The sequence below is a fragment of the Chanodichthys erythropterus genome, chromosome 3, assembly GCF_024489055.1.
Source record: "Chanodichthys erythropterus isolate Z2021 chromosome 3, ASM2448905v1, whole genome shotgun sequence".
In the NCBI taxonomy this organism is placed as follows: domain Eukaryota; kingdom Metazoa; phylum Chordata; class Actinopteri; order Cypriniformes; family Xenocyprididae; genus Chanodichthys; species Chanodichthys erythropterus.
In genome coordinates this window covers 6,853,208-6,879,836 of record NC_090223.1, presented here as the reverse complement: position 1 = coordinate 6,879,836, position 26,629 = coordinate 6,853,208, and the positions used below count along the sequence as shown (strand labels likewise).

General features: G+C 36.2%; 1 protein-coding gene and 1 pseudogene across 3 annotated transcripts; one reads left to right on the top strand and one right to left on the bottom strand.

The window, feature by feature from the left end:
- The window catches only part of LOC137016995 (zinc finger protein 721-like), a 186,381-nt pseudogene that overhangs the window by 76,641 nt on the left and 83,111 nt on the right, over positions 1 to 26,629 (bottom strand).
- Positions 1,008 to 12,193, top strand: LOC137016987 (zinc finger protein 271-like). Of its 3 annotated transcripts, XM_067380860.1 has the most exons (4): positions 1,008 to 1,062; positions 2,112 to 2,438; positions 7,690 to 9,445; positions 10,766 to 12,193. In XM_067380860.1, the coding sequence occupies exons 2-4, from the start codon at positions 2,390 to 2,392 to the stop codon at positions 10,788 to 10,790; spliced, it is 1,830 nt and encodes a 609-aa protein (XP_067236961.1). In that variant the 5' UTR covers positions 1,008 to 1,062; positions 2,112 to 2,389; the 3' UTR covers positions 10,791 to 12,193. The 3 variants fall into 3 exon arrangements, with proteins under 3 accessions (XP_067236961.1, XP_067236959.1, XP_067236960.1); XM_067380858.1 differs by lacking the exon at positions 1,008 to 1,062 and having other exon boundaries at positions 2,266 to 2,438; positions 10,771 to 12,193; XM_067380859.1 differs by lacking the exons at positions 1,008 to 1,062; positions 2,112 to 2,438 and adding an exon at positions 3,081 to 3,147.

Below are 26,629 nucleotides of genomic sequence, written 5' to 3'. Positions count from 1 at the left end.
ATTGCATGTGCCAGTATTCTTTTATTATTACAGTTTATGCAGATCCATCAAAAAGAAAGTTTTTCTCTTACCAAAAAAACTCCTCTCAGAGTCCAACAGTCCCAAGAGCTGGTTTTTAGTGTTGAAATTCCCTCAAGACTCGACGCTGAAACTGAATGAGGGAAAAACGCGCGAGCGGTGACGTCATCAGCCGCCAACGGTAGATGATCAAAAACGCGCCGCTTCTACAAACCTGCAATAAAATGAATAAATAAATACATAAATACATAAATAAGTGTGTGGGGAAAATATACATAAATAAGGAAATAAAAGTGTAAATACACATTATTATTATTATTTACATGTCCTTGTATATTTATTCATCTATTTATTTATGGGTTTTAAAACATTTTTTTTTCTTTTCTTTATTTATTTATTCATTCATTGTTTTTGCAGGTTTGGTCCTCCATAGTTTCCTTTACAACGATAAAAATAACTAGACAGAACTGGAAAAATGACTATTGTGAATGTTTGCGCTGGTGTCTGTGTGAATTTACATTGGAGTTGATGTAATGCAAACATTAGAAATGTTTCTCAGAGTGAATGACAATAGACTTGTCGCCACCTACTGGAGGAACGACGTAACCTGAACAAATGAACAAATCTTGTTTTTAGTGAACAGATTCAAAAGATTTGAGGTGAAAAAGACAAATATTTTCCTGTGCTATTCCCAATTCAGCAATAGTTAACAAAGATTTGCTAACTAATATTATAAATGTTGTTAAATGTATTAAATGTATAGTACACCATCATACCTCATCTTAACCCTTTACTTCATTTTTTTATATTACATTATTAACTTCCCAAAGATATTTTCTAGCTATGTTAAGTCAGTAATTTGACTGAGTGTTGTATTCCTGCACAATGTTGTGAGTGGGAACCATTGATTGCAGTGTTTGTTCGAACGGGATGCTTGTCTGTGTCTCTGTTCCTTTAAGGAGCGCGTGCGTCGCGTCAGATCGCGAGTGGACGCTGATGAGGCAGGACGCTCATTTTTTCCCTCTCGTCTTCCAGCCATTGTTGGTATGTTTAAAGTTATTTATTTGGTCAAAGTTCATGAAATATAAAACGAAATGTGTTTGGAGTCGAGTATGCAAATGTATTTCTGTGTATTGGTCCATTTAAGTGAGTTTTACGCGACGCTTGTCATGGTTTGTGCAGTTAGAAGTTCGCGCAACGGATGTTTCTCTTATTAGGTCTGTTCAGTTCTTTAACTAAAATTGTATAAAATTATAGAATTTGTGTAATTGGGTTTATAATGTTGTGGACTAAATTTGAATATACTATTATCAATATTATTTGTTTATCCCCCTTTCATTTTATAATGCATTTAATTGCTTTGCATTTGTATAATGCACTGATTTAACTTTCCTATAGTGTCATTGTGAATGTGTATGATGCTTTGGGAGAATGTTTACATTAATTTGATGCATCATTCATTGCTAATAATAATAATACATATGGAGACAACAATTGACACAGTGATCTATAATCAGTAATTTTATTTTAATTTCCTTATTTTATGGGTTTAAATGTATTACACAATGTTAAACTTAATTTGCTGTAATATTAGCCTCAGACTGTGAGTGGACGCTGATGAGAACACTCATTTCCCCCTCTCTTCTTCTAGCCATTGTTGTTTTGAAGGAATACAACACTTTTTTTTTTTTGAAAATAGGCTCTTTTTCCAACTCTCCTAGAGTTAAACAGTTGAGTTTTACCGTTTTCGAATCCATTCAGCCGATCTCCGGTTCTGGCAGTACCACTTTTAGCATAGCTTAGCATAGTTCATTGAATCTGATTAGACCGTTAGCATCTTGTTCAAAAATGACTAAAGAGTTTCAATATTTTACCCATTTAAAACTTCTGTAGTTACATCATGTACTAAGACTGACAGAAAATGAATAGTTGTGATTTTCTAGGCAGATATGGCTAGGAACTATATACGGCGTAATAATTAAGAAACTTTGCTGCCGTACCATGAGTGCAGCGGCGCAAATGCTTAGTGTCATTTATTATAAAACAACCTTATTAACTAATTTTGATTCTTATTTTTGATTTTGGCTGATCAGCTCCTCCCACACTGGAATTCATCATCAGTGAAGCTCCTCCCACATCACTCACATCATCAGTGAAGCTCCTCCCACATCACTCCATCACCAGTGAAGCTCCTCCCACACTGGAATTCATCACCAGTGAAGCTCCTCCCACAGCAGTCACATCACCAGTGAAGCTCCTCCCACAGCAGTTCATCAATAAATGCAGGAATATTCCCATCAGACGAGCATCAGAGCATCAGGAAGAGCTGAAATCTGCAGCGACTGAGTTTATTAAAAAGGACAGTGAGAACATGAGTGATCCAGAACCCTGCAGAATGAATCGCACTGAAGAAGAAAGAGGTTGGTGTTTATTCTTCATTCATTCATGATGCTGAACAACATTCATGCTGTTTTAATTGATTTTTTTTTTTTTTTTTTTTGCGACGCTCTCCACACAAAAATACGTTCAAAAGGAAACTATAAGATGGAAGAAAGTGGTACCTGTTTTCTTTATTTCAACAAAATAAAATGTTTTGTTTTTATTGTGAGTGAACACGGATATGATTACACTCTTTACAGTTTATGTATGACCAAAAATGAGTATTTTAAGTAGTTTTCACTGGTGTAAGGAAGCGGTTGAAGTGATCACGCCGGCGCCTCGCGCACACGTCATTAACACTGCTTGACATCGCACTAAAAGTGGCATACTTTATACCAAGAAATCGATTGTTTTGAATACTTATGTAAATGGTGGTCTCAATATGTTATATTGTTGTACATTCCTTTATATTATCAGGCCACTGATGACAAATGATCCTCAGCCCCAGTTACTCAACTCCACTATACACACACACACCTATACACGCCTATATTACTAACAATGACACACAAAATTTTCTTTCAAAGGTGCCCTAGAATTGAAAATTGAATTTACCTCAGCATAGTTGAATAACAAGAGTTCAGTACATGGAAATGACATACAGTGAGTCTCAAACGCCATTGTTTCCTCCTACTTATGTTTACAGAGGTGGGTGAAGTATCCAAAAACTGCACTCAAGTAAAAGTACAGGTACTTATATATTTATATAATCTATATTTAAATTATTATCATAATTACCATCTTTGCAACAAACACAAAAGAGACGAGCATTATTTCTGGCATCTGTAGCCCAAATATCACTTCAAGTCTTTTGCTTTGTATAATAATAATGTTTACAGCTACATTTGAAAGAAGAGAGAAACTCGATGTGCTCACGCTCATAACATCTGAACACAAACAATGATCAAATGCACATTGACGGATCATCTTCTGTTTGTTCTCCAAAATGTAATCAAATGTATATTTCAGCAGGCGCGTGTAAACTGGTTAATTGTGTCAACGCAAAGGCGTTCATTTTAAATACAAACAGGTCGTAGGGAATAATCTGCTTGGTTGTAATATGTTGGCTATTGGCTGTATAAATTTAAATCGAATGAAATCAATAGTAGCCTACCTGTGGAATTGTTCACAGACAGCATACGCAGTTCAACTAATAAAGACCTTTGTCGCTGGCAAACAATTGATGCATTTGCAGATTTGCTTTTAATTGACTGTAGATCCACTGCCACTTCATATAACACTCCAAGTGAGAAACCGCTTCCGTCGATTCAGCGCGTGCAGGAACTGAACTGAACCAACCAATTTAGACAGTTTTGCCAACTTGTTTGATCAAGGCTTGGAACAGAATCGACTCAAAAGAGTGATTCATTTCTTAATAGGGCATCGTTCATGAAAAAAGAGACAGCGTGCTTAGAATAAACTACTTATTTACAGTATTGCATTGAAAATAAAGTAACGAGAGGAACATCACCAAATGTAGCGAAGTAAAAGTACAGATTTTTCATTACAAATGTACTCAAGTTAAAGTAAAATTACCCACATTTAAATCTACTCTAAAAAGTACAAATTTTCCAAAAAAACTACAAGTAAATGAAACAAAGTAAATTTACTTCGTTACTACCCACCTCTGTTTGTTTAAAAGACCTCAGAATCTCAACATAACACAGTCAGGATCATTAATTTGAACGCCCCCAATATTTGCATATGCCAGCCCATGATCAAGGCATTAGACAAGCCAGTATTAACGTCTGGATCTGTGCACAGCTGAATCATCAGACTAGGTAAGCAAGCAAGAACAATAGCGAAAAATGGCAGATGGAGCAATAATAACTGACATGATCCATGATATCATGATATTTTTAGTGATATTTGTAAATTGTCTTTCTAAATGTTTCGTTAGCATGTTGCTAATGTACTGTTAAATGTGGTTAAAGTTACCATCATTTCTTACTGTATTCAAGGAGACAAGAGCCGTCGCTATTTTCATTATTAAACACTTGCAGTCTGTATAAAGCATAAACACAACTTCATTCTTTATACAGTGTGTAATGTTAGCTTTAGCCATGGAGCACCATCAAACTCATTCAGAATCAAATGTAAACAATCAAATAAATACTATACTCGATCAGAAGCATGCATGCAGTATGCATGACAATCATTTTGTAAAGATCAATTTGAGGGTTATATTAGCTGTGTGAACTTTTTTTATGCACTGTCTATTACAGCCACAAGCTCGATGGGTAGGGAGCACAAGATTTAAAGGGGCCGCAGCCTGAATCGGTGTATAGTTAATGATGCCCCAAAATAGGCAGTTAAAAAAATTAATAAAAAAATCTATAGGGCATTTTGACCTGAAACTTCACAGATCCATTCTGGGGACACCTTAGACTTGTATTACATCTTGTGAAAGAATGTTCTAGGGCACCTTTAAGGTCTTTTTTCATAATATAACTTCAAGTACACATTTAAAAAAAAAAAAAAAAAAAAAAAACATACCAAGAGGGGACTTGCAACTCTGATATACCTATCCAACAGGGGACCTCCATAGCCTGCAATCGAGCTGTGTGTGTGAAAGGTGAACTGGCAGTGAAGTCATTATGCAACTTCATATAATTATATAATGTTCACACAGGCATCAGGTATCACAATAAGCATAAACAATCACAATATACAAAAAAAAAAAAAAGAATAAGAAAAAAGAATGACAAAAGCATCAGTTATTAAAATGTAACTTTGAATTGCTTGAGGAAAAAACATTTGAATGTGTTTTAAATACAACGGGGGGAAAATGCAGTTGGCCAGATGGCAACAGTTCAAAAGCTAATGTTGTGGACATTACAGAAGAGTATTTTCTTTTTATTCTCTTTTTGAAATTTATTCTCTGTTGTGGCTTCTTACTTACAGTATATGATCAGTCCAGTGATTTAGTTTTATTATGAACACTATTACATTCAGAGATTTTCAGAATATTGTTAAATATAAAGGCAACCAAACAGGTGTCACACTTTACCATCTAACAGGGGACTAGTGTCCTTTTGTGCTGCGCAGACGACATCTCTTCCTCAAGCCCCACTTGCGGGATTATTTAGAAGATGCAGCTGCAGTGAGTTAGTGAAAACGACAACAAACAAAGTTATGTCTGACACAGAAAGGGACAAATATGTAGGGAAATATGTAGATTTCACATGCTCATAACTTCATGAAAAACGCACAGAACATAGAAACTGCACATTATTATTTAAAGCAGATTTTTACGAAATGAATCCAAAATCAACATAATATATTGCTTTGTTCACAAGATATTACACAGGAAATGATTTAACATACTTACATAAAAACGTGTCTCTTTCTAGGATGCAGTGTGTATCTAATGATCTCCGACCCATCCATGTTTGTTTTCCAACGTGGAAAAACACACAATAGGTATCATCTTAAAGCTTAGAAAGCTCAAATGTCATCAGTTTTCGTCAACTAAAACTAGACAAAAATAGTCATGGATAATTCTGACTAAAATAAGACTAAAATGCTCAGACTTTTAGTTGACTGAAACTTGACTAGACTAAAAAGTATGTACGTGGCTAAAACTAATAAAAACTAAAAACCGTTTGACACAGACTAGACTAAGACTAAAATTAAAACAGACCGCCAAAAACAACACTACACTTTTACTTGTCACTTTTACTAATTTTCTTCAAGTCAATTATTAAACCTTTTTGAACCAACCTAAATATGTTAATTTATAACCACAAAACTAAAACCATTTAATGTTATTGTCAAGTACACCAAAATATTTATAATTCTGGACTGATTGTACTGGCTGCCTATTAATTAAAAAATAATCCTGCTTTCTAAAATCAATAGACATTTCCTTTGTTTTGGAGATTTTTAGATTGAGATTTGATTTCTTGCCCCAATTTTAAAAGATTAAGGACTGGACTGTGTTCCTCCTACCTATCATATAAGAGACTCACTAGCCATGTTTCCATGTTGAGCCAAAAAAAAAAAAAAAAACTGCTACATTCAGAGATATACAGAATACAAATGTAAAGGCAACCTACAAGTGTATTTTTGTGTAGTGAAATAACTATAAAATGCACATGCTGCTGCTCCTTAACTTCAGCATTTACACTTTAACTGTGGAATTGGTCACAGAAGGGTGACATATAACACAGCAAAAATGGTAACACCTTAATTAACTAAAAACCAAAAATAGTATTTAACTGAACCAACCTACATGCATCAATTTATATAAACAAAACTAAGGTTTATGGGTTAAATCAAGCAGAAATGACAATTACAATTGCAGGTCATCACTTTAATGTAATTTAATATAACAGTGAATATTGGTCTCTGTTTGATGGTAAATTGTGACATCTTTTTGGTTGCTTTGCCATTTCTTACCATCACACTAAATATTTTGGAGGTCAGATCTCAAAATTTTGTTGAAAAAATTGTCAGTTATCTCAATTAAATTATGTAAACTAAGTGTCTTTTAACACTGACACTTTAGCTGAACTGAAGATTTTCAATGCAAGAATCAACATAAATCATTTGACCTTCAAAATCTTTCTACTGTGTATTTGTATGGCAATATCTGGTGTTTTAGTTTTATGATGAACAGTATAATTATTGATTCAATTAAACAATGCTTTTGGTCCCCTGTTAGATGGCAAATTATGAAATCTGTTTGGGTGCTTTGCCATTTCTTACCATCACAAAACACACTAAAATTTTGCAGGTCAGATCTCAATTTTATGTTGACTTGCAAAATTGTCAGTTATCTCAATTAAATTGTGAACTAAATGTCTTTTAACACTGGCAATTTAGCTGAACCAATTAAAGATTTTCAATGCATGAATCAAAAAGAGTTTTGACCTTAAATCTCTCTACAGTGTATTTGTATGGCAATATCTGGTGCTTTTAGTTTTAATATTAACATTGCTATTACATTCAGAGAAAGTCAGAATATGAAAAAATGCTAAATGTAAAGGCAACCAAGCAGGTGTCACACTTTACCATCTAACAGGGGACCACAGTTCTTTTGTGTAATAAAATCACTATATCATTCACATTTTCTGTTTGCTAACTGTTAACTTTACTAAGTACATTTTAACTTGTGTGAAAATTGGCATGTAATGATGAATAAAAAATGGTAACATTTATAAATCAAAATGTACTGCATTTATGAAGAAAAAAGTTCTAAAAGATTAAAGATTTCTCCTTTCATTTTAGTCCTGATGGATGTGAAGGAGGAGAGTGAAGAACTGAGTGAAGTAGAGGAGAAACATCATGTCAAACCTGGAGAAAAACCTCAGAGTCGCACAAAGACTAAAAAGACATTTAGAAAGAAAAGAAGAGCCAAAAAATCTACAACCTGCACTCAGTGTGGAAAGAGTTTCTCAACCAAACAATGTCTTGAGTATCACAAGAGGATCCACACTGGAGAGAAGCCCTTCAAGCGTGATCAGTGTGGGAAGAGTTTCAAACAATCAGGACACCTTATAGTACACCTGAGACTTTATACTGGAGAGAAGCTGCATGTATGCCACCAATGTAGAAAGAGTTTCACACGATCAGAAGACCTTAAATTACACTTGAGAATCCACACTGGAGAGAAGCCGTTCACATGTGATCAGTGTGGGAAGAGCTTCATAAAATCATCACGGCTTAAGAGACACATGAAGATCCACACTGGAGAGAAGCCGTTCACATGTGATCAGTGCGGGAAGAGCTTGACAACCAAAAGAATTCTTGAGTATCACATGAGGATCCACACTGGAGAGAAGCCATTCACATGTGATCAGTGCGGGAAGAGCTTCATACAATCATCATGCCTTAAGAGCCACATGAAGATCCACACGGGAGAGAGGCCGTTCACATGTGATCAGTGCGGGAAGAGCTTCATAAATTCATCAGACCTTAAGAGCCACATGAAGATCCACACGGGAGAGAAGCCGTTCACATGTGGCCAGTGTGGAAAGAGTTTCACAACCAAACATAGTCTTGAATACCACATGAGGATCCACACCGGAGTGAGACCATTCACATGTGATCACTGCAGCAGAACATTTCTTGGGTCATCACACCTGAAGAGACACCTGACAGTTCATATGAAGGAGAAGCCACATTTATGTTCTGTGTGTGGAAAGAGTTTTTCACTGCTGGAGAGTTTACGCAGACATCAGAAAATTCATACTGGTGTGAGAGAGTACATGTGCTTTGAGTGTGAGAAGACTTTTAATAGAGGGAGTGATTTAAAACAGCACCAGAGAATTCACACTGGAGAAAAACCTTACATGTGTTCACACTGTGACAAGAGATTCAGTCTGTCATCATCTCTGAAAAAACATGAGAGGATCCACACTGGAGAAAAACCTTACAAGTGTTCACACTGTGACAAGAGATTCAGTCGGTCATCATCTCTGAAAACACATGAGAGGATCCACACTGGAGAAAAACCGTACATCTGTTCACACTGTGACAAGAGATTCAGTGTGTCATCATCTCTGAAAAAACATGAGAGGATCCACACTGGAGAGAAACCTCACAAGTGTTCACACTGTGACAAGAGATTCAGTGTGTCATCATCTCTGAAAACACATGAGATGATCCACACTGGAGAGAAACCTTACACGTGTTCACACTGTGACATGAAATTCAGTCTGTCATCAAATCTGAAAACACATGAGAGGATCCACACTGGAGAGAAACCTTACAAGTGTTCACACTGTGACATGAGATTTATTCAGTTAGTATCTCTGCAAAGACATGAGATGATCCACATTGTAGAAAAACCGTACAAGTGTTCAAACTGTGACAAGAGATTCAATCAGTCATCATCTCTGAAAAAACATGAGAGGATCCACAGCGGAGAGAAGCCGTACACATGTTATCACTGTAGAAAGAGTTTCTCTATTAAAAGTTACCTGAAGTCACACATGAAGATCCATGCAGTGGAGAAACCACATCACCACAATCTGAGATCACAGTAAGTAGTTAATCTTTATGTGCTGAGAAACACAGTCTCTTCTGTGCTTGTTGGCTCTCTATCTCTCTCCTCTCCACCTACAGTGAACGCACTGGCGCGTCATTCAGCTGCTGAACACTGGTGGTGGATGAGGAGAGACTCCTGATGTGATTGTAAAGCACTGTGGGTGTACAGTCACACATAAGAAAAGTGCTATATAAAAGCGTCATTCATTCATTCATTATTAATTTTTTAATTTCCTAACAGCCACGATGAGCGACAGGACATTTTGTTGGTTGATTGGTAACATGAGATTCGTCTGTTTAGACCAAAGAAAAGAACACACTAATTCACTCTGACAATAGGTGGTGCTCATGTAAAAGCAGAAATAAAGCACTATACAGGGCTTCACACTGCAACAAAATGGTTGCACATTTCTACCCTTTTCCTGCCGGTGTGACTATAGAAGTCACAGATGCCATTTCTGTTGCATATGCAATACATCAAACGGCCAACGAAATGGAAGCGGAATGAAACTTGATCACATGACACCGTGACTACACACAGCGTTGACTCCAGTGAGGAGGTGTTTGAATTTGCCTCAGTATTTACAGCATCACTGCGAGATCTAGATAAAAACTTTTACTAACCATAGATATCAGATCAAACAGCGCTGAGGTGGAAACCTGGAGAAACATTGTGCCATGAACAAACAAGATTTAGAAAGCTTTTAAGTGCACAAATCACCAACATTCACCATGGATTTAATGTAGTAATGCTAACTGTAACCATGGTTTTGTGGCAGAAATAGTCAAATATTTTTATTCCAACTGCCTTGTAATTAGTTCTTTTTGTAATCGATTCCCATTCCTAGGGTAAGTGAACAGCGATATGAAATCACCTTCACAAGACTAATGATGAGCATAGACATTTATCAGTTAATCCAATATTACAAAACAAATTATGGAAAACTGCTTAAATATTGGGAAAAATATCAATAAAACCGATTATCGGTTGGTCTCAGATTGTTCCTCTGTTAATATAAGAAAGGCATTCAACTGTATGCATGCTAGCGTACATATAGAAACTAAGTATACTTCAGGATTTATTCTTTAAATAGTGGTTTGTGAACAGACAGTTAAGTGGTAGTTTATGTAACCGCAGCGGCTCTGGTCATGTGACCAAAAGCACACATCTTATTAGTTATGCAATGGGAAACACATCTCAAGCCAGAGTAAACAACACATGTCCAGGGCAAACTGTATTAAATAGAAATCTGAAATATTTATTATTCTTCTCGCATCATGTCTGTTGGAAATGAATCTTGTTTGTTTTTGTCAGAACAGATCCAGAACCTGCTGAATGAAACATCATGATGCTGAAGAACAAAGAACTGTTTATCCTTCATTCCTCATTCATTCATCACTGAAGAACATCAGGTCGAGACTAAAAAAACAGCAGACTAAAGCACACAAAAAAACAAAGTGAATTGATTATTGATTTGTTCTATAACTTTTTTTTTTTTTATTGGCATTTTATATATATTTGACACAAGAAAGGACAAAATTTGAGGTGAAACACAAATGTTTGGTGCATGGAGAGATAGTGCATTCCTGTGAGACTTTCACAATAGAATAGAATAGATTTCCTGATAGATTTTCCCATTCCTGGGAAATTTGTCTTGGACATCATGACACGATCAGTACACAACTTCCATCCCACACAACACATAACATACATTTGTTATATAACTTTTACTATTAGGAAATACAGTTTGTTTTCTTTTCCACATCTGTGTCCACAGAAAAGTTAATATAATCAGTTATACTTTCAATGTCCATCTCATGAATGAGTTCCCAGTCTGTAGAAGTAAAGCAGCCCTTTAAATACTGTCATCAGATCAAACAGAAACTGTCTTCATCTTTTTAAAAGTGTTCTATAATCTGGAATCAAGTGAATCATGTTATGACCACAGTTTGATAAAGGAGGTTTAGACTTGGCAACATATGCATTCTTCACATTTTCATAACATTTATCTAAAATCTTATTACCTCAAGTATCATTCTTGATATACTCTTAATACCCCGTAAGACATCATGGTGGAGCCAGGTCTCTGTAAAGACCATCAAGCAAGAGTCAGGATACTCATGGCAAATCCTTGAGTTTATGCGTAGCTCCTCTTTGTTCCTTAAAGCCCATATGTTGCTTAAAATCGCACATTCTGATGACATCCTTTGTTTATTATGTAGAACAAAAGTTTTGAAAATTAAGTTCATGAACAAAAGAAGTATAAAAAGACTAAGGAGTGAAGCACCTCTGCATTAAGCATGAAGGACACCTGATAGCCTATCGATGGACGCTTAACAGCATCCCCAGTATTGCTGATTAAAGGCTAGATTATTAAGTTTTTTAGCTGAAGCTGATTTTAAGTTTTATTTTATTTGACATTAACGCTTTTGTATTGTAACCAATAAAATAAGTGTTACTATTGCCTTCTGTGAGACTTTACTTATAACTACAAACTGAGCATCAAAAAAAGAAGCACAAGAGCGTTTTCTTAGTCATTCCTGAAGAGCTTCAACCTGCGGCGGGTGAGAACTTTATGATTTGGTAGATTTGACTATCCTGACCCTACCTGAATAATCATTGGGTTAAATGTGTACGATGAAAGGTCACAGTGACTAAGAAGGTCTATGTGTCTAATTTGCATTTTTGCAAGATTTATTGTGCAAAAATAAGTACATTAAGTGCAATAAGCAGTAATGTGTAAGTGGACTGCACATACCCGTAGAACAAGCCTCAGTAAGAAGTAGTGAAAATAAAGTTTATCTGAAATAATAATCTACATGTATGGGGTATGTAATTTCTGTCATTTTTTGTATTGATCTTATAAACACTTGCACCTTAATATGAACATAAGAAAAAAATGCAGGAAAATGTCTTGCAAATACATTTGAATTTTGTTTACATGTACAGCAAGTGCCCCTTGCATAAAAAGGTCACCTTTTCATGTATATAGACACTATGGGATGCAGACAAATCTGAACATGTAAATAAGTGCAGTCAGTCTGTCTGTGGTGTGGATGGCACACTCATTCTATAAAGGGAAACATGGATCCCAATGCTGATCCATCTTTCAGTCTTCTTAAAATTGCAGCATGAATCGTTATGTTAGCCTATATGTATTGTCTCTCTTGAGTGAACGTGACACACAGCACTATGAGTTTTATATAGAATAGTGAAACAATTATATTGAAATATATTGAAACAATGCATAATGGACAGAAATGTGAAGGAAAAATGACAATTTTAGTAACAATAAAACATTAAAAAAAGGTATTCTAAGCCACTAATCCCAATCACAACATGTAAACCTAGCCATAATTATTTCTTATAAATATGAATAGTTATAAAGAAAAACATAGACAAAAAAAGCAGAGTCAGCAGGAAAAAAAAAAAAAAAACAGAATAATGAGTTTAATCAATCATTAAGTACAAAAATTGAGTAAAAATGTAAGCGAATGAGACAGATCTCTCTCTTTACTGACTTACGAGAGCCAAAGCATATCAAGAGAACAAGAGAAGCAAAGAGACCAGTTTCCATTCAAAACTACATTAAATAATATCTTGTATTTGCATGAAGAGTAACTAGATGTTCTGAAGAAAAACATCATCTTCATCAGATTTTTTGGCTCTCGTTTTTCCTCTCTTGTTCAAGTCCATCAGATCTAAAAGAAACATTAAATCATGTAAGATTTCAAATGAGAGACAAACATGAAGTAAAAAGTGAAGCTCAAATTCAAGATCACTTAAGAGTCTAATAGTAATTTAATCTCAACAAATTTGGTGTGTGCATCATTAGCAAACTATTGTCGTAAGTCCCATTGAACTCTATTTGTAACGACGAAATTTGCAACCACAGTTCACTTTTGGAAACCCAACCCTGGTTGAAAACTGGTCTGCATGATTATGAACTATTTTATTATCATGAAGATGATTTGTGTTATAAATCACTAGTTTGGACATGAAACTTTAGATGGATCAGGCATGACATTTAATCTGTAAGCAATCACAGTTTCCTACATGGCACAAGATGAGTGGTCTCTAAACTAAACTTTTCTAAAGTTTATAACTTTTGAACCCTTTGTTCTAGTAAACTTAAATTTAGTTCACCAGATTCCTACATAAAAAAAATAAATAAATAAATTTTCTCAGATGATCTTTGAACTGAGCCACACAGAAATGACTGGATTATTTTCTGAATTATAACCATATTTGTTCAAAAGTTATGTCGCAAACTTAACAAGGCTGACCCAAAATTGTTTCAGAGGCTGTATCTTGGTAAGTAGATGACTACCAAGTTAAATCTGATTGCGAGTTAATTTAAACCAGAAAATGGATTCTGCCGCATCGGTGCCGAAGTTCGATTGCTACAGTGAACCCGCGACACTGGGACCACGCTGGAAGAGATGGCTGTCGGCATTTGAACTGTTTGCGGACGGAAAAGGATTGCTGTTAGGAGAAGACGCAAATGACGCGATGAAACAACGGAGAAGGGCACTGTTACTTCTTCACACAGGCAAAGATTTGCAAGATATATTTTCAACATTGGAGGACACGGGAACCGCGACAGATTATGACGCTGCTGTGGCCGCTTTAAATGCGTACTTTGTGCCCCGAGTAAACATGGCATTGGTGAGACAGTCCTTCTATCAGATCACGCAAAAACAAGGTGAGACTGTGCAACAGTTCGTCACGAGACTCAGACAAGCTGCAAAAGACTGTGATTTTGGTGTAGACAGAGATAATCAGCTGCGCGATGCAGTTTTGAGCAAATGCAGTTCGGATTACATCCGGAGAAAACTGTTAGAAGAAGGACGGAACTAACATTAATGCTTACACTCGAAATTGCACTGCGATGTGAACGTGTGGAGTTACAAATGTCTGCCATGCATGTCATTCAGCCAGAAGGTGAAAAAGAATCAATACATCGGATTGTGAAAAAAGGGGGAAAATACCAAAAGAGAATTCCAAAACAAGGGGCAGAAAAGAGAGAAAGACAGTGTTATAGATGCGGTAGACTGGATCATTTTGCCAAAGACCCAACCTGTCCGGCAAGGGGCCAAGAATGCAGAAAATGCAAAGGCGTCAATCACTTTGCTAAAATGTGCAAAACCAAAAATGCAACTAAACAGACAGCAAAATATGTCAGTGGAGAAACTAACAAAATGGCTGATAACAAATATGCATTTGTGGTGAAAGACTGTGATTCAAACAGACATACATTTGCTGTGGGTGGAGTTGAGTTGGACATGTTGATTGATTCCGGGGCAACCAGCAATATCATAGATGAAGCTATATGGGAGGTGTTGAAAAACAGAAGAATTGAGTGCAACTCATACAAGTCTGATAAAAAGCTATATGCTTATGCGTCCAAAGACCCCCTACCCATAGAAGGAGGTTTCACATGTGAAATAAAATGTGGAAAACGGAGCACCAAGGCTGAATTCACAGTAATTGAAGGAAAGGGAGAGCCACTACTGGGTAAAGAGACCGCTACTAAACTAGGAGTACTGAAAGTCGGGGTCAACGTAGCTACAATCAGTGATGTGGCAAGCCGAATTCGAGAACAGTATCCAGCTCTGTTTAAGGGAGTTGGAAAACTTAACACCAAACAGATAAGCTTACACATCGATAACACCGTGACACCAATAGCTCAACCATTACGCAGAACTCCATTTCACTTGAGAGAAGCAGTGGAACGTAAGATTCAGCAGCTTCTAGAGATGGACATTATTGAACCAGTTTCTGACGCCACCCCATGGGTAAATCCAGTGGTGATTGTACCTAAACCTGACAAAGACATTAGGCTATACTTGGATATGAGGCAGGCCAATAAAGCCATAATTCGAGGCCGATACTCGATTCCAACCGTGGATGAGCTTCTTCAGAGTATGAACGGCTTCTCCATTTTTAGTAAGCTTGACCTCAAATGGGGTTACCACCAACTAGAGCTTACGCCACAGTCCAGAGGTATTACCACGTTTGCCATTCATAATGGCACATATCGATACAAGAGACTTATCTTCGGAGTGTCATCAGCCAGTGAGCAATATCAGCATGAAGTTGCATCAGAGAACGCCAGAGAACGCATCAGAAGTACGAAGCTTCTTAGGATTGGTGGGATATAGTAGTCGTTTCATCCCACAATTTGAATCCATCACTGAACCACTAAGGAGATTAACAAAAAAGGATACTCCATTCAAGTTAGGTGCTGAACAAAAACGGGCGTTTCAACTTTTAAAGCTGAGGCCGGAACCCTGGCTTACTTCGATAAGAAAGCACCGACCAAGGTCATTGCAGATGCCAGTCCGGTAGGCATTGGGGCGGTGTTGATTAAAGAACAAAACGGAGAAAGTGTCCCCATATGTTATGTCAGTCGCAGCTTAATTGAATGTGAACAAAGATACTCACAGACGGAACGCGAAGCGTTGTCCTTAGTATGGGCGTGTGAGAGACTCCATCCATACATATATGGGCAAACGTTTGACCTGGTCACTGACCATAAGCCACTTGAAACTATCTATGGACTGCGGTCAAAACCATGTGCTCGCATCGAGAGATGGGTGTTAAGACTACAACCATATGACTTTCGTGTAGTCCACATCCCCGGCAAGCAAAACATAGCAGATTCACTTTCGCGTTTGGTCTGTAGAAAAATAGGAAAACAGGCACATATGCATGGAGCTGAGGAGTATGTGCGATTCGTGGCCGTAAATGCTACTCCAAGTGCACTCACGACACAAACTGTGGAAAAAACATCAGGAGTTGATGAAGAGTTAAGAAAGGTCAGACATGCCATACAAACTGGTTGTTTTGATGAATGCAAATTGTATGCCCACATTGCCAATGAGTTAAGTGTGATTGGACAATTGGTTTTAAGAGGTACACGCATTTTACTACCACAGTCGCTCAGAGCAAGAGCTTTAAACTTAGCTCACGAAGGACATTTGGGTATAGTAGGCACCAAACAGAACCTTCGAAGCAAATTATGGTGGCCTGCCATGGATAAAGACGCAGAAAGGCATGTTAGGTCATGCCATGCATGCCAACTTGTGATGAGACCTGATAATCCAGAGCCTCTGAGAATGACCTGTCTACCTGAAGGCCCTTGGCAGGATCTAGCCACAGACATATTAGGTCCTCTGCCAACAGGAGAGTCCATACTAGTGACAGTGGATTACTATAGCCGCTATTATGAGTATGCAATACTCAAGTCTACCACAGCTGATAAAATCATTGACTGTTTGGAGGAGGTGTTTAGCCGTCACGGTCTGCCGTGCACCCTCAGATCAGATTGTGGTCCACAATTTACGTCTAATCAATTTCAACAATTCTGTGAGACAAATGGCATTCAGCATGTGAAGACAACACCAAGGTGGGCACAAGCAAATGGTGAGGTGGAGAGACAGAATGCGTCTATTCTGAAACGCATACCGATTGCTCAGGTTGAAGGCCTAGACTGGAAAAAGGAGCTCCACAGATATGTGGCCACCTAAAGAGCTATTGAACATAACACTACGGGGAAGAGTCCTGCTGAATTGCTTTTCAAGAGGAAAATCAGGGGGAAACTTCCTGATCATGATGCTGAGCAAAAAGGTAAAGCTAAACTTTATGCAGACCACCGCCGCGGGGCAAAGCACTCACAGCTGGATGTGGGAGATCAGGTTCTGGTGAGACAAGAAAAGATAGACAAACTGACAACTGCATTCAGCCAAGTTCCTTACACCATTGTGTCCAGAAAGGGAAATTCCGTGACCATTGAAGATTCAAAGGGAGCACAATACAAAAGGAACACAACGTTCATGAAAAAATTCTTCAGCGAGAATGCAAAAGACAGTCCTGTTGAAATGGAAAACCAAGCAGAGTCAGAACCAGTCAAATTAGAGACAGAGAAAACTGGGCAAATGACTTCTAACAAAATGTATACCCAGAGTATGCCACTAGGTGGTGTAGTGACTCCTCATGAGAGACCACAGAGGCTAATCAAACTGCCAGAGAAATTTAAAGACTTTATTATTGAGTGATCCTGTTAAGGAAATAACACATACTCAGTTGTAATGCATATATATTTCTTTCAGTTGTGTTCACGTTAGGTACATTAAGGGTACATTTAAAACATGTTTGAAATCAATATGTCCTCGGTTAAAAGAGATATGTAAGAGGAAGTTTACCATTGAAAAAGAAGAGATTTATGTTTTAAGATTGGCATTTTGATATGTCATATTGTTTATGACAGTTGAATAAGTTTACAATGTAATCTCCAAGGATATGTTTAATTCCAAGCAAAGGGGAGATGTCGGGTATCACGTTTGATGCGTGTGATGTCATGACGTTGTGAATGGGTATGAGTAAAGACAACAAGTTGAGTTCACCATCGGTCTGTCTCCATTTTGATTTAATTCGATGTCTTTAGCTGGTATGAGCAAAGATATAACAGTATGCTTATTCAAAACCATGATCTAAGGTTCCATGCCAAACTCAGGAACAGTGCAACCTACAGGTCATGAAATCTGAAAAATGCTAATAACTTTAAACAGTCTTTCAGAAAATCGTGAACTTAATGTATATGGATTCCTTGTGTCATGGTGAATCTGAGGATTGAAATCTGACTGAACAGATATTTGATTTTTGTTACAGTTCCCCAAAATACCTCTTCGAAGATGACCTTGCCTGTGTTTGTTTCCTTATGCTGGATAGCTTAGCATGCTAATTGGTAAGCATTGAACTAGCAACTTCTGCCAGTGACGCAATGAGATGAGTGACAGGCACCTGACATAGAGATAGTGGGTTTGAGTCCTGTGTGGGACAAATTGTGTGGAATGTTGTGTCATTTCAGTTCCTTTAATATCCAGGTAAATATTGTACCAGTCTTTCTTACTCTTGGATTAGAAATGTGTGTTTTTGTTCATTCTGTGTTCATTCTCATCTGAACTGCTGTTAATTTTGAGTTCATCCTAACTGTGCTACTGTTCTTCATGTACATTCTATTTCATTCAAGGGCATTGTTGAAGAGGTTAACGTCAGGCTACGACATAGGCTGCGTGTGACGGCATACACTTGACGCAGAAGTATAAATCAGCTTTAAGGGCTTATACAAAGCAAACAGAGGAGCAAAAAAAACTAATTAAAAAAACACACATGAACAGAGGACACTAATCAAATCAGTAACCTAGGATACAAACAGACCGGCAAATGAGGAGAATTCAACTGATCAACCGACAAGAAAACTGACTAAAAACCTGAAAGTACAGAAAGTACATGAAAACTGAATAAAAACAAACTATAAACATTAACAAAGTAAACCAAACAAGTAAAAGCTGGCAGTAGCTGGCAACTGTTATAAATATGCGCTGGCAGGGAAAAGATTTAACATGTTCTTCAGCATCATGAATGAATGAAGCATGAGTGTCAGAACCATTGTATATGGGTGGGACAAGACCCTCCCAATTTTTAAGACCAATGATATTAGACCCACTCACTTTTACCATCTCTAATTCAGTGCATGTCTGTGTTCACTTTTCAGTCAAATCCATTCCACTTAATAAATTAAACACTTACAATATGTTGTTAGCAGTAATTGCTAGGCTAGCTAGCTAGCTAGCTACAGTACATCAATCAACTAGTGTTAGCAGCTCTGGTCAATGAGAGAAGCTAGTTGTTACCAATGCAGCGTGTTGAAATTAAAAGTGCTACAGTACAGTTATCATCATTGTAAGACTTGATTTTCCTGCTAAGACAAAAACTGAAATCAAACACCCTGCAATAAAGTTATAAAACTCATCTGAAGAGAAGATCTCAAAGAAATAGCATAGGACAATCTTTTGAAATCATTATGACCAGTAGATTATTGGAGTCCATATTTCCACAAATCTGCATCAGGATCGATTCAAACTAAATTAGCAGTATCGTGACTAAGGAAACTGTGTTTTTTGTATGAACAAGCATGTGGCGGTTCGACTCAAATGTATTAGTAAACATGCACCCTCTTTGAATCAGAACTGGTGAGTTTGTGTCGTGAGATCCACGCAAACCTGGGTCATGTGACTCTAAGTGATATGGGTACGTAATGAACCAATAATTGAAAGTATGGGATACCCAGAATAATCAAATATCTACATTAATACATGACCAATGATACATTTCTAATTGGAAACACAACCTAAGAGTAAAAATAAACTATATAATCTTGTTTTCAGTTTGGATTAAGATTATTTTGTTTAACCCACTGGCAGATTATTTTGCTTGTTTTAAAAAAAAACTCACTTGATTTTGACTTATTTTTCCTAAAAAGAAGAAAATAATTTTTACTTGTCAAGAAAATGCTTCTTGATTTAAGAATTTTTAGATATCTGGACTGGAAACAAGACAAAAATTCTAAGTAAGAACAGCATTTTTTTTGCAGTGTTGTTATTTATTAGGGACAAGTAAATTGATTATTTATTCAAATTTGAGTGACATTTTAGTATTTTTTGACAGTATGAGTGAGTTTAATGTGTTTAGATAGATAGATAATCTAGTTAATGATTTAATGCACTGAGCTCTGCAGTCACAACACTCTTCAACAGGTGTTTGCGCGCATACAACTTGAATTTACAATAAACAAGTGTAAATTATGAAGGGTTGGATTCTCAATATATATCTTTTTAGAGATTTATAATGTTAACCAACATTTATCCTTCTAAATATTTTAATGACTTTGTCAACGTATGTTAAAGCATTTATTTTCCTTTGCATCTTCAAACACTAGAGAATAAGTTTGAATATTGTCTGTAGCTCTCACTGAGAGAAAAGTACAACTTATCAGTATGTTTTGGGAATCTTTCCTGTTTATAGTTAAAGCTCGGGCCAACTTCAGCCTTGAAGCAGCTGTGAATCTTGTGTGTCTGTGTATGTGCGCTAGTGTTCTGTGCAGGTCCTGTATTGGTACTGATGGACAACTGGCATTCTACTGGAGACCTGCCAACGCCTTTCCATGATCTAGAAGATCCAAGTGTGCCTAAATCCAGGGTCCGAGCGTCAGAAGCCTGTCAGTCCATTTGTGGAAAATTACTAATTTTGTCAAGTTTTCTTAGCCAATCAGAATCATTCAACCTGAAGAAATGACTTCGGTAGTAGACTCTGTTAGAGTATAAGTGCAGTAGAAATGTGATTGTACGCAGAGAGGCCTACAAACTCCTTGTGAGACTTCTGCTGATGAAACTGCAAACTATTTTTCAGTAAAATGTTATTCCTTTTGCTTTGAAGGGGTCTGGGATCATATGGAGTGTTCAAATATGGACCAAAAATCACTGCACTCAGACCCCTGAAAAGGACCAACACCCTTAGGCTATAAAAGCAATTGTTTAAATAAAAGGCACGAGAATACAGGATATTGGATCTACTCCACTAAAACAATTTTACACCCACATTTTGTTTTTCTTTTGTTGCTTCTGACACCCATGCAATGAAGAATAAACACCAACCTCTTTCTTCTTCAGTGTGATTCATTCTGCAGGGTTCTGGATCACTCATGTTCTCACGGTCCTCTTTAATAAACTCAGTCGCTGCAGATTTCAGCTCTTCCTGATGATCTGATGCTCGTCTGATGGGAATATTCCTGCATTTATTGATGAACTGCTGTGGGAGGAGCTTCACTGATGATGTGACATATATGAGAAAAGACTATAAAACTGCTCTGTTGAAAGACAATACTGATATCTCTCATAATATGACATGTATAAAATATCACAAAAGCAAAAACAAACACTAATAACACTCAGCATAATTCATTATAGGGATTTATTTATTTATTTGTTGCAGAAAGTGACAATGAAACATTTAAACCTTTACAATGTTGTGTAAACTGTATTCATATAGCCTATTATGTATAGATTTAAAATTTCCTGACTCATTGTAAGCTTCGTGTAAAGTATTTAGGAGTATCTGTTCCAGTTTTTAAACAATGTAAATTAACTAAGATCTCTACTTTTGTCTTGACATTCAGTAACTTATTATCAGTAACATATTATCACTATGAAACATCGAAACAATCACACAAACGAACACAAAATCGCTCAGGTCTGAATGAATTCATCACATTTTCCTCACAGATCTCAAACTTTGACATTCAGTGACAGTTATTATCACTATAAAACATGAAACAATCACACAAACGAACACAAAATCGCTCAGGTCTGAATGAATTCATCATATTTTCCTCACAGATCTCAAACTTTGACATTCAGTATCAGTTATTATCACTATAAAACATGAAACAATCACACAAACGAACACAAAATCGCTCAGGTCTGAATGAATTCATCCTATTTTCCTCACAGATCTCAAACTTTGACATTCAGTGACAGTTATTATCACTATAAAACATGAAACAATCACACAAACGAACACAAAATCGCTCAGGTCTGAATGAATTCATCCTATTTTCCTCACAGATCTCAAACTTTGACATTCAGTGACAGTTATTATCACTATAAAACATGAAACAATCACACAAACGAACACAAAATCGCTCAGGTCTGAATGAATTCATCCTATTTTCCTCACAGATCTCAAACTTTGACATTCAGTGACAGTTATTATCACTATAAAACATGAAACAATCACACAAACGAACACAAAATCGCTCAGGTCTGAATGAATTCATCCTATTTTCCTCACAGATCTCAAACTTTGACATTCAGTAACAGTTATTATCACTATAAAACATGAAACAATCACACAAACGAACACAAAATCGCTCAGGTCTGAATGAATTCATCATATTTTCCTCACAGATCTCAAACTTTGACATTCAGTAACAGTTATTATCACTATAAAACATGAAACAATCACACAAACGAACACAAAATCGCTCAGGTCTGAATGAATTCATCATTTTCCTCACAGATCTCAAACTTTGACATTCAGTAACAGTTATTATCACTATAAAACATGAAACAATCACACAAACGAACACAAAATCGCTCAGGTCTGAATGAATTCATCATATTTTCCTCACAGATCTCAAACTTTGACATTCAGTATCAGTTATTATCACTATAAAACATGAAACAATCACACAAACGAACACAAAATCGCTCAGGTCTGAATGAATTCATCATATTTTCCTCACAGATCTCAAACTTTGACATTCAGTAACAGTTATTATCACTATAAAACATGAAACAATCACACAAACGAACACAAAATCACTCAGGTCTGAATGAATTCATCATATTTTCCTCACAGATCTCAAACTTTGACATTCAGTAACAGTTATTATCACTATAAAACATGAAACAATCACACAAACGAACACAAAATCGCTCAGGTCTGAATGAATTCATCATATTTTCCTCACAGATCTCAAACTTTGACATTCAGTAACAGTTATTATCACTATAAAACATGAAACAATCACACAAACGAACACAAAATCACTCAGGTCTGAATGAATTCATCATATTTTCCTCACAGATCTCAAACTTTGACATTCAGTAACAGTTATTATCACTATAAAACATGAAACAATCACACAAACGAACACAAAATCGCTCAGGTCTGAATGAATTCATCATATTTTCCTCACAGATCTCAAACTTTGACATTCAGTAACAGTTATTATCACTATAAAACATGAAACAATCACACAAACGAACACAAAATCACTCAGGTCTGAATGAATTCATATTTTCCTCACAGATCTCAAACTTTGACATTCAGTAACAGTTATTATCACTATAAAACATGAAACAATCACACAAACGAACACAAAATCGCTCAGGTCTGAATGAATTCATCATATTTTCCTCACAGATCTCAAACTTTGACATTCAGTAACAGTTATTATCACTATAAAACATGAAACAATCACACAAACGAACACAAAATCACTCAGGTCTGAATGAATTCATCATATTTTCCTCACAGATCTCAAACTTTGACATTCAGTAACAGTTATTATCACTATAAAACATGAAACAATCACACAAACGAACACAAAATCACTCAGGTCTGAATGAATTCATCATATTTTCCTCACAGATCTCAAACTTTGACATTCAGTAACAGTTATTATCACTATAAAACATGAAACAATCACACAAACGAACACAAAATCGCTCAGGTCTGAATGAATTCATCATATTTTCCTCACAGATCTCAAACTTTGACATTCAGTAACAGTTATTATCACTATAAAACATGAAACAATCACACAAACGAACACAAAATCACTCAGGTCTGAATGAATTCATCATATTTTCCTCACAGATCTCAAACTTTGACATTCAGTAACAGTTATTATCACTATAAAACATGAAACAATCACACAAACGAACACAAAATCACTCAGGTCTGAATGAATTCATCATATTTTCCTCACAGATCTCAAACTTTGACATTCAGTATCAGTTATTATCACTATAAAACATGAAACAATCACACAAACGAACACAAAATCACTCAGGTCTGAATGAATTCATCATATTTTCCTCACAGATCTCAAACTTTGACATTCAGTAACAGTTATTATCACTATAAAACATGAAACAATCACACAAACGAACACAAAATCGCTCAGGTCTGAATGAATTCATCATTTTCCTCACAGATCTCAAACTTTGACATTCAGTAACAGTTATTATCACTATAAAACATGAAACAATCACACAAACGAACACAAAATCGCTCAGGTCTGAATGAATTCATCATTTTCCTCACAGATCTCAAACTTTGACATTCAGTAACAGTTATTATCACTATAAAACATGAAACAAATCACACAAACGAACACAAAATCGCTCAGGTCTGAATGAATTCATCATATTTTCCTCACAGATCTCAAACTTTGACATTCAGTAACAGTTATTATCACTATAAAACATGAAACAATCACACAAACGAACACAAAATCACTCAGGTCTGAATGAATTCATCATATTTTCCTCACAGATCTCAAACTTTGACATTCAGTAACAGTTATTATCACTATAAAACATGAAACAATCACACAAACGAACACAAAATCGCTCAGGTCTGAATGAATTCATCATATTTTCCTCACAGATCTCAAACTTTGACATTCAGTAACAGTTATTATCACTATAAAACATGAAACAATCACACAAACGAACACAAAATCACTCAGGTCTGAATGAATTCATCATATTTTCCTCACAGATCTCAAACTTTGACATTCAGTAACAGTTATTATCACTATAAAACATGAAACAATCACACAAACGAACACAAAATCACTCAGGTCTGAATGAATTCATCATATTTTCCTCACAGATCTCAAACTTTGACATTCAGTATCAGTTATTATCACTATAAAACATGAAACAATCACACAAACGAACACAAAATCACTCAGGTCTGAATGAATTCATCATATTTTCCTCACAGATCTCAAACTTTGACATTCAGTAACAGTTATTATCACTATAAAACATGAAACAATCACACAAACGAACACAAAATCGCTCAGGTCTGAATGAATTCATCATATTTTCCTCACAGATCTCAAACTTTGACATTCAGTATCAGTTATTATCACTATAAAACATGAAACAAATCACACAAACGAACACAAAATCGCTCAGGTCTGAATGAATTCATCATATTTTCCTCACAGATCTCAAACTTTGACATTCAGTAACAGTTATTATCACTATAAAACATGAAACAATCACACAAACGAACACAAAATCACTCAGGTCTGAATGAATTCATCATATTTTCCTCACAGATCTCAAACTTTGACATTCAGTAACAGTTATTATCACTATAAAACATGAAACAATCACACAAACGAACACAAAATCGCTCAGGTCTGAATGAATTCATCATATTTTCCTCACAGATCTCAAACTTTGACATTCAGTAACAGTTATTATCACTATAAAACATGAAACAATCACACAAACGAACACAAAATCACTCAGGTCTGAATGAATTCATCATATTTTCCTCACAGATCTCAAACTTTGACATTCAGTAACAGTTATTATCACTATAAAACATGAAACAATCACACAAACGAACACAAAATCGCTCAGGTCTGAATGAATTCATCATATTTTCCTCACAGATCTCAAACTTTGACATTCAGTAACAGTTATTATCACTATAAAACATGAAACAATCACACAAACGAACACAAAATCGCTCAGGTCTGAATGAATTAATCATATTTTCCTCACATGCTGCACTAAATGTTTATTTCAGCAGGAAGACGACAGAAAAGACGCACAAGTATCACTGTGCTCGATGAAAACAACACAGAAATGAGCCTGTCGCTTGATCAAACTGTATAAAGTGTGTTTGATGATCGTGTAAATATGAGAAAAACTGCTCGACTCACCTCAGAAGATATCTAGAATAACCATAAAGGAGTACAATAAAGAGTAATTACTTGGAAATATGATGAGAATTAATATATGGGCTGGGTATCGAACTCGGTACTTTTTAGGTACCGAACGAATTGACTCGATACTATCCAGTATCGAAAAGTGTCTTGTCATTTGGTACTAAATTGTTATTTATATCTAAATATATAAAAGTATGCGCGCCAGAGAGAGCCTATGTGCGAGAGAGCGAGTGAATCAATGGTTTCACTTTCAGTTTATCTCCGAAAAGGACGGGCGAGAGCTCCGGCTGTTTATGTGAGCAGTCGTTTCACTACAGATACTGTGAACAGAAAACTGAAGTGTTGCACTGCCTGCCAATGTTTTTAGCTTTACATCAGCGTTCGTTCCTCAAGTCCAGGGTTCGAATTACAAAGTGTCTTTCGGGGGAGCCCGATTTTCCGATCCTCCCTGACTGCCTTTAACGCTTTTGGTGCATGTTAGGGCATTTAAAACAATAGGTTTACAGTAAACCGATTGTTTACTTAGTAAACTGTTTACTTTAAAACGCAAGCGTCAGTCAGTGTTGTCAGTGTTAGGGCAAACAGCTCTGTCCACGGTTCTGAATCAACCGCGCTTAGGCCTACATCATGCAAATCATGATAAAAAAACAGAATAACTCACATAACAATCATAAAAAAAATACATCAATATTAAATAGGATTAGGGCCAATCCTCACAAACGCACAGATCAAGTAAGTAATTCCATGATTCTTACCTTAAATCAGAAGTGACCACAGAGGCCTGGGGTCTT

Excerpts from the sequence above, each read along its gene's own strand:
- LOC137016987 (XM_067380860.1), top strand. The coding sequence starts at position 2,390 with ATGAGTGATCCAGAACCCTGCAGAATGAATCGCACTGAAGAAGAAAGA. Across the intron at positions 2,439-7,689 it reads TCGCACTGAAGAAGAAAGAG|TCCTGATGGATGTGAAGGAG; the intron begins GTTGGTGTTTAT and ends CTTTCATTTTAG. Across the intron at positions 9,446-10,765 it reads CACCACAATCTGAGATCACA|AACAGATCCAGAACCTGCTG; the intron begins GTAAGTAGTTAA and ends TGTTTTTGTCAG.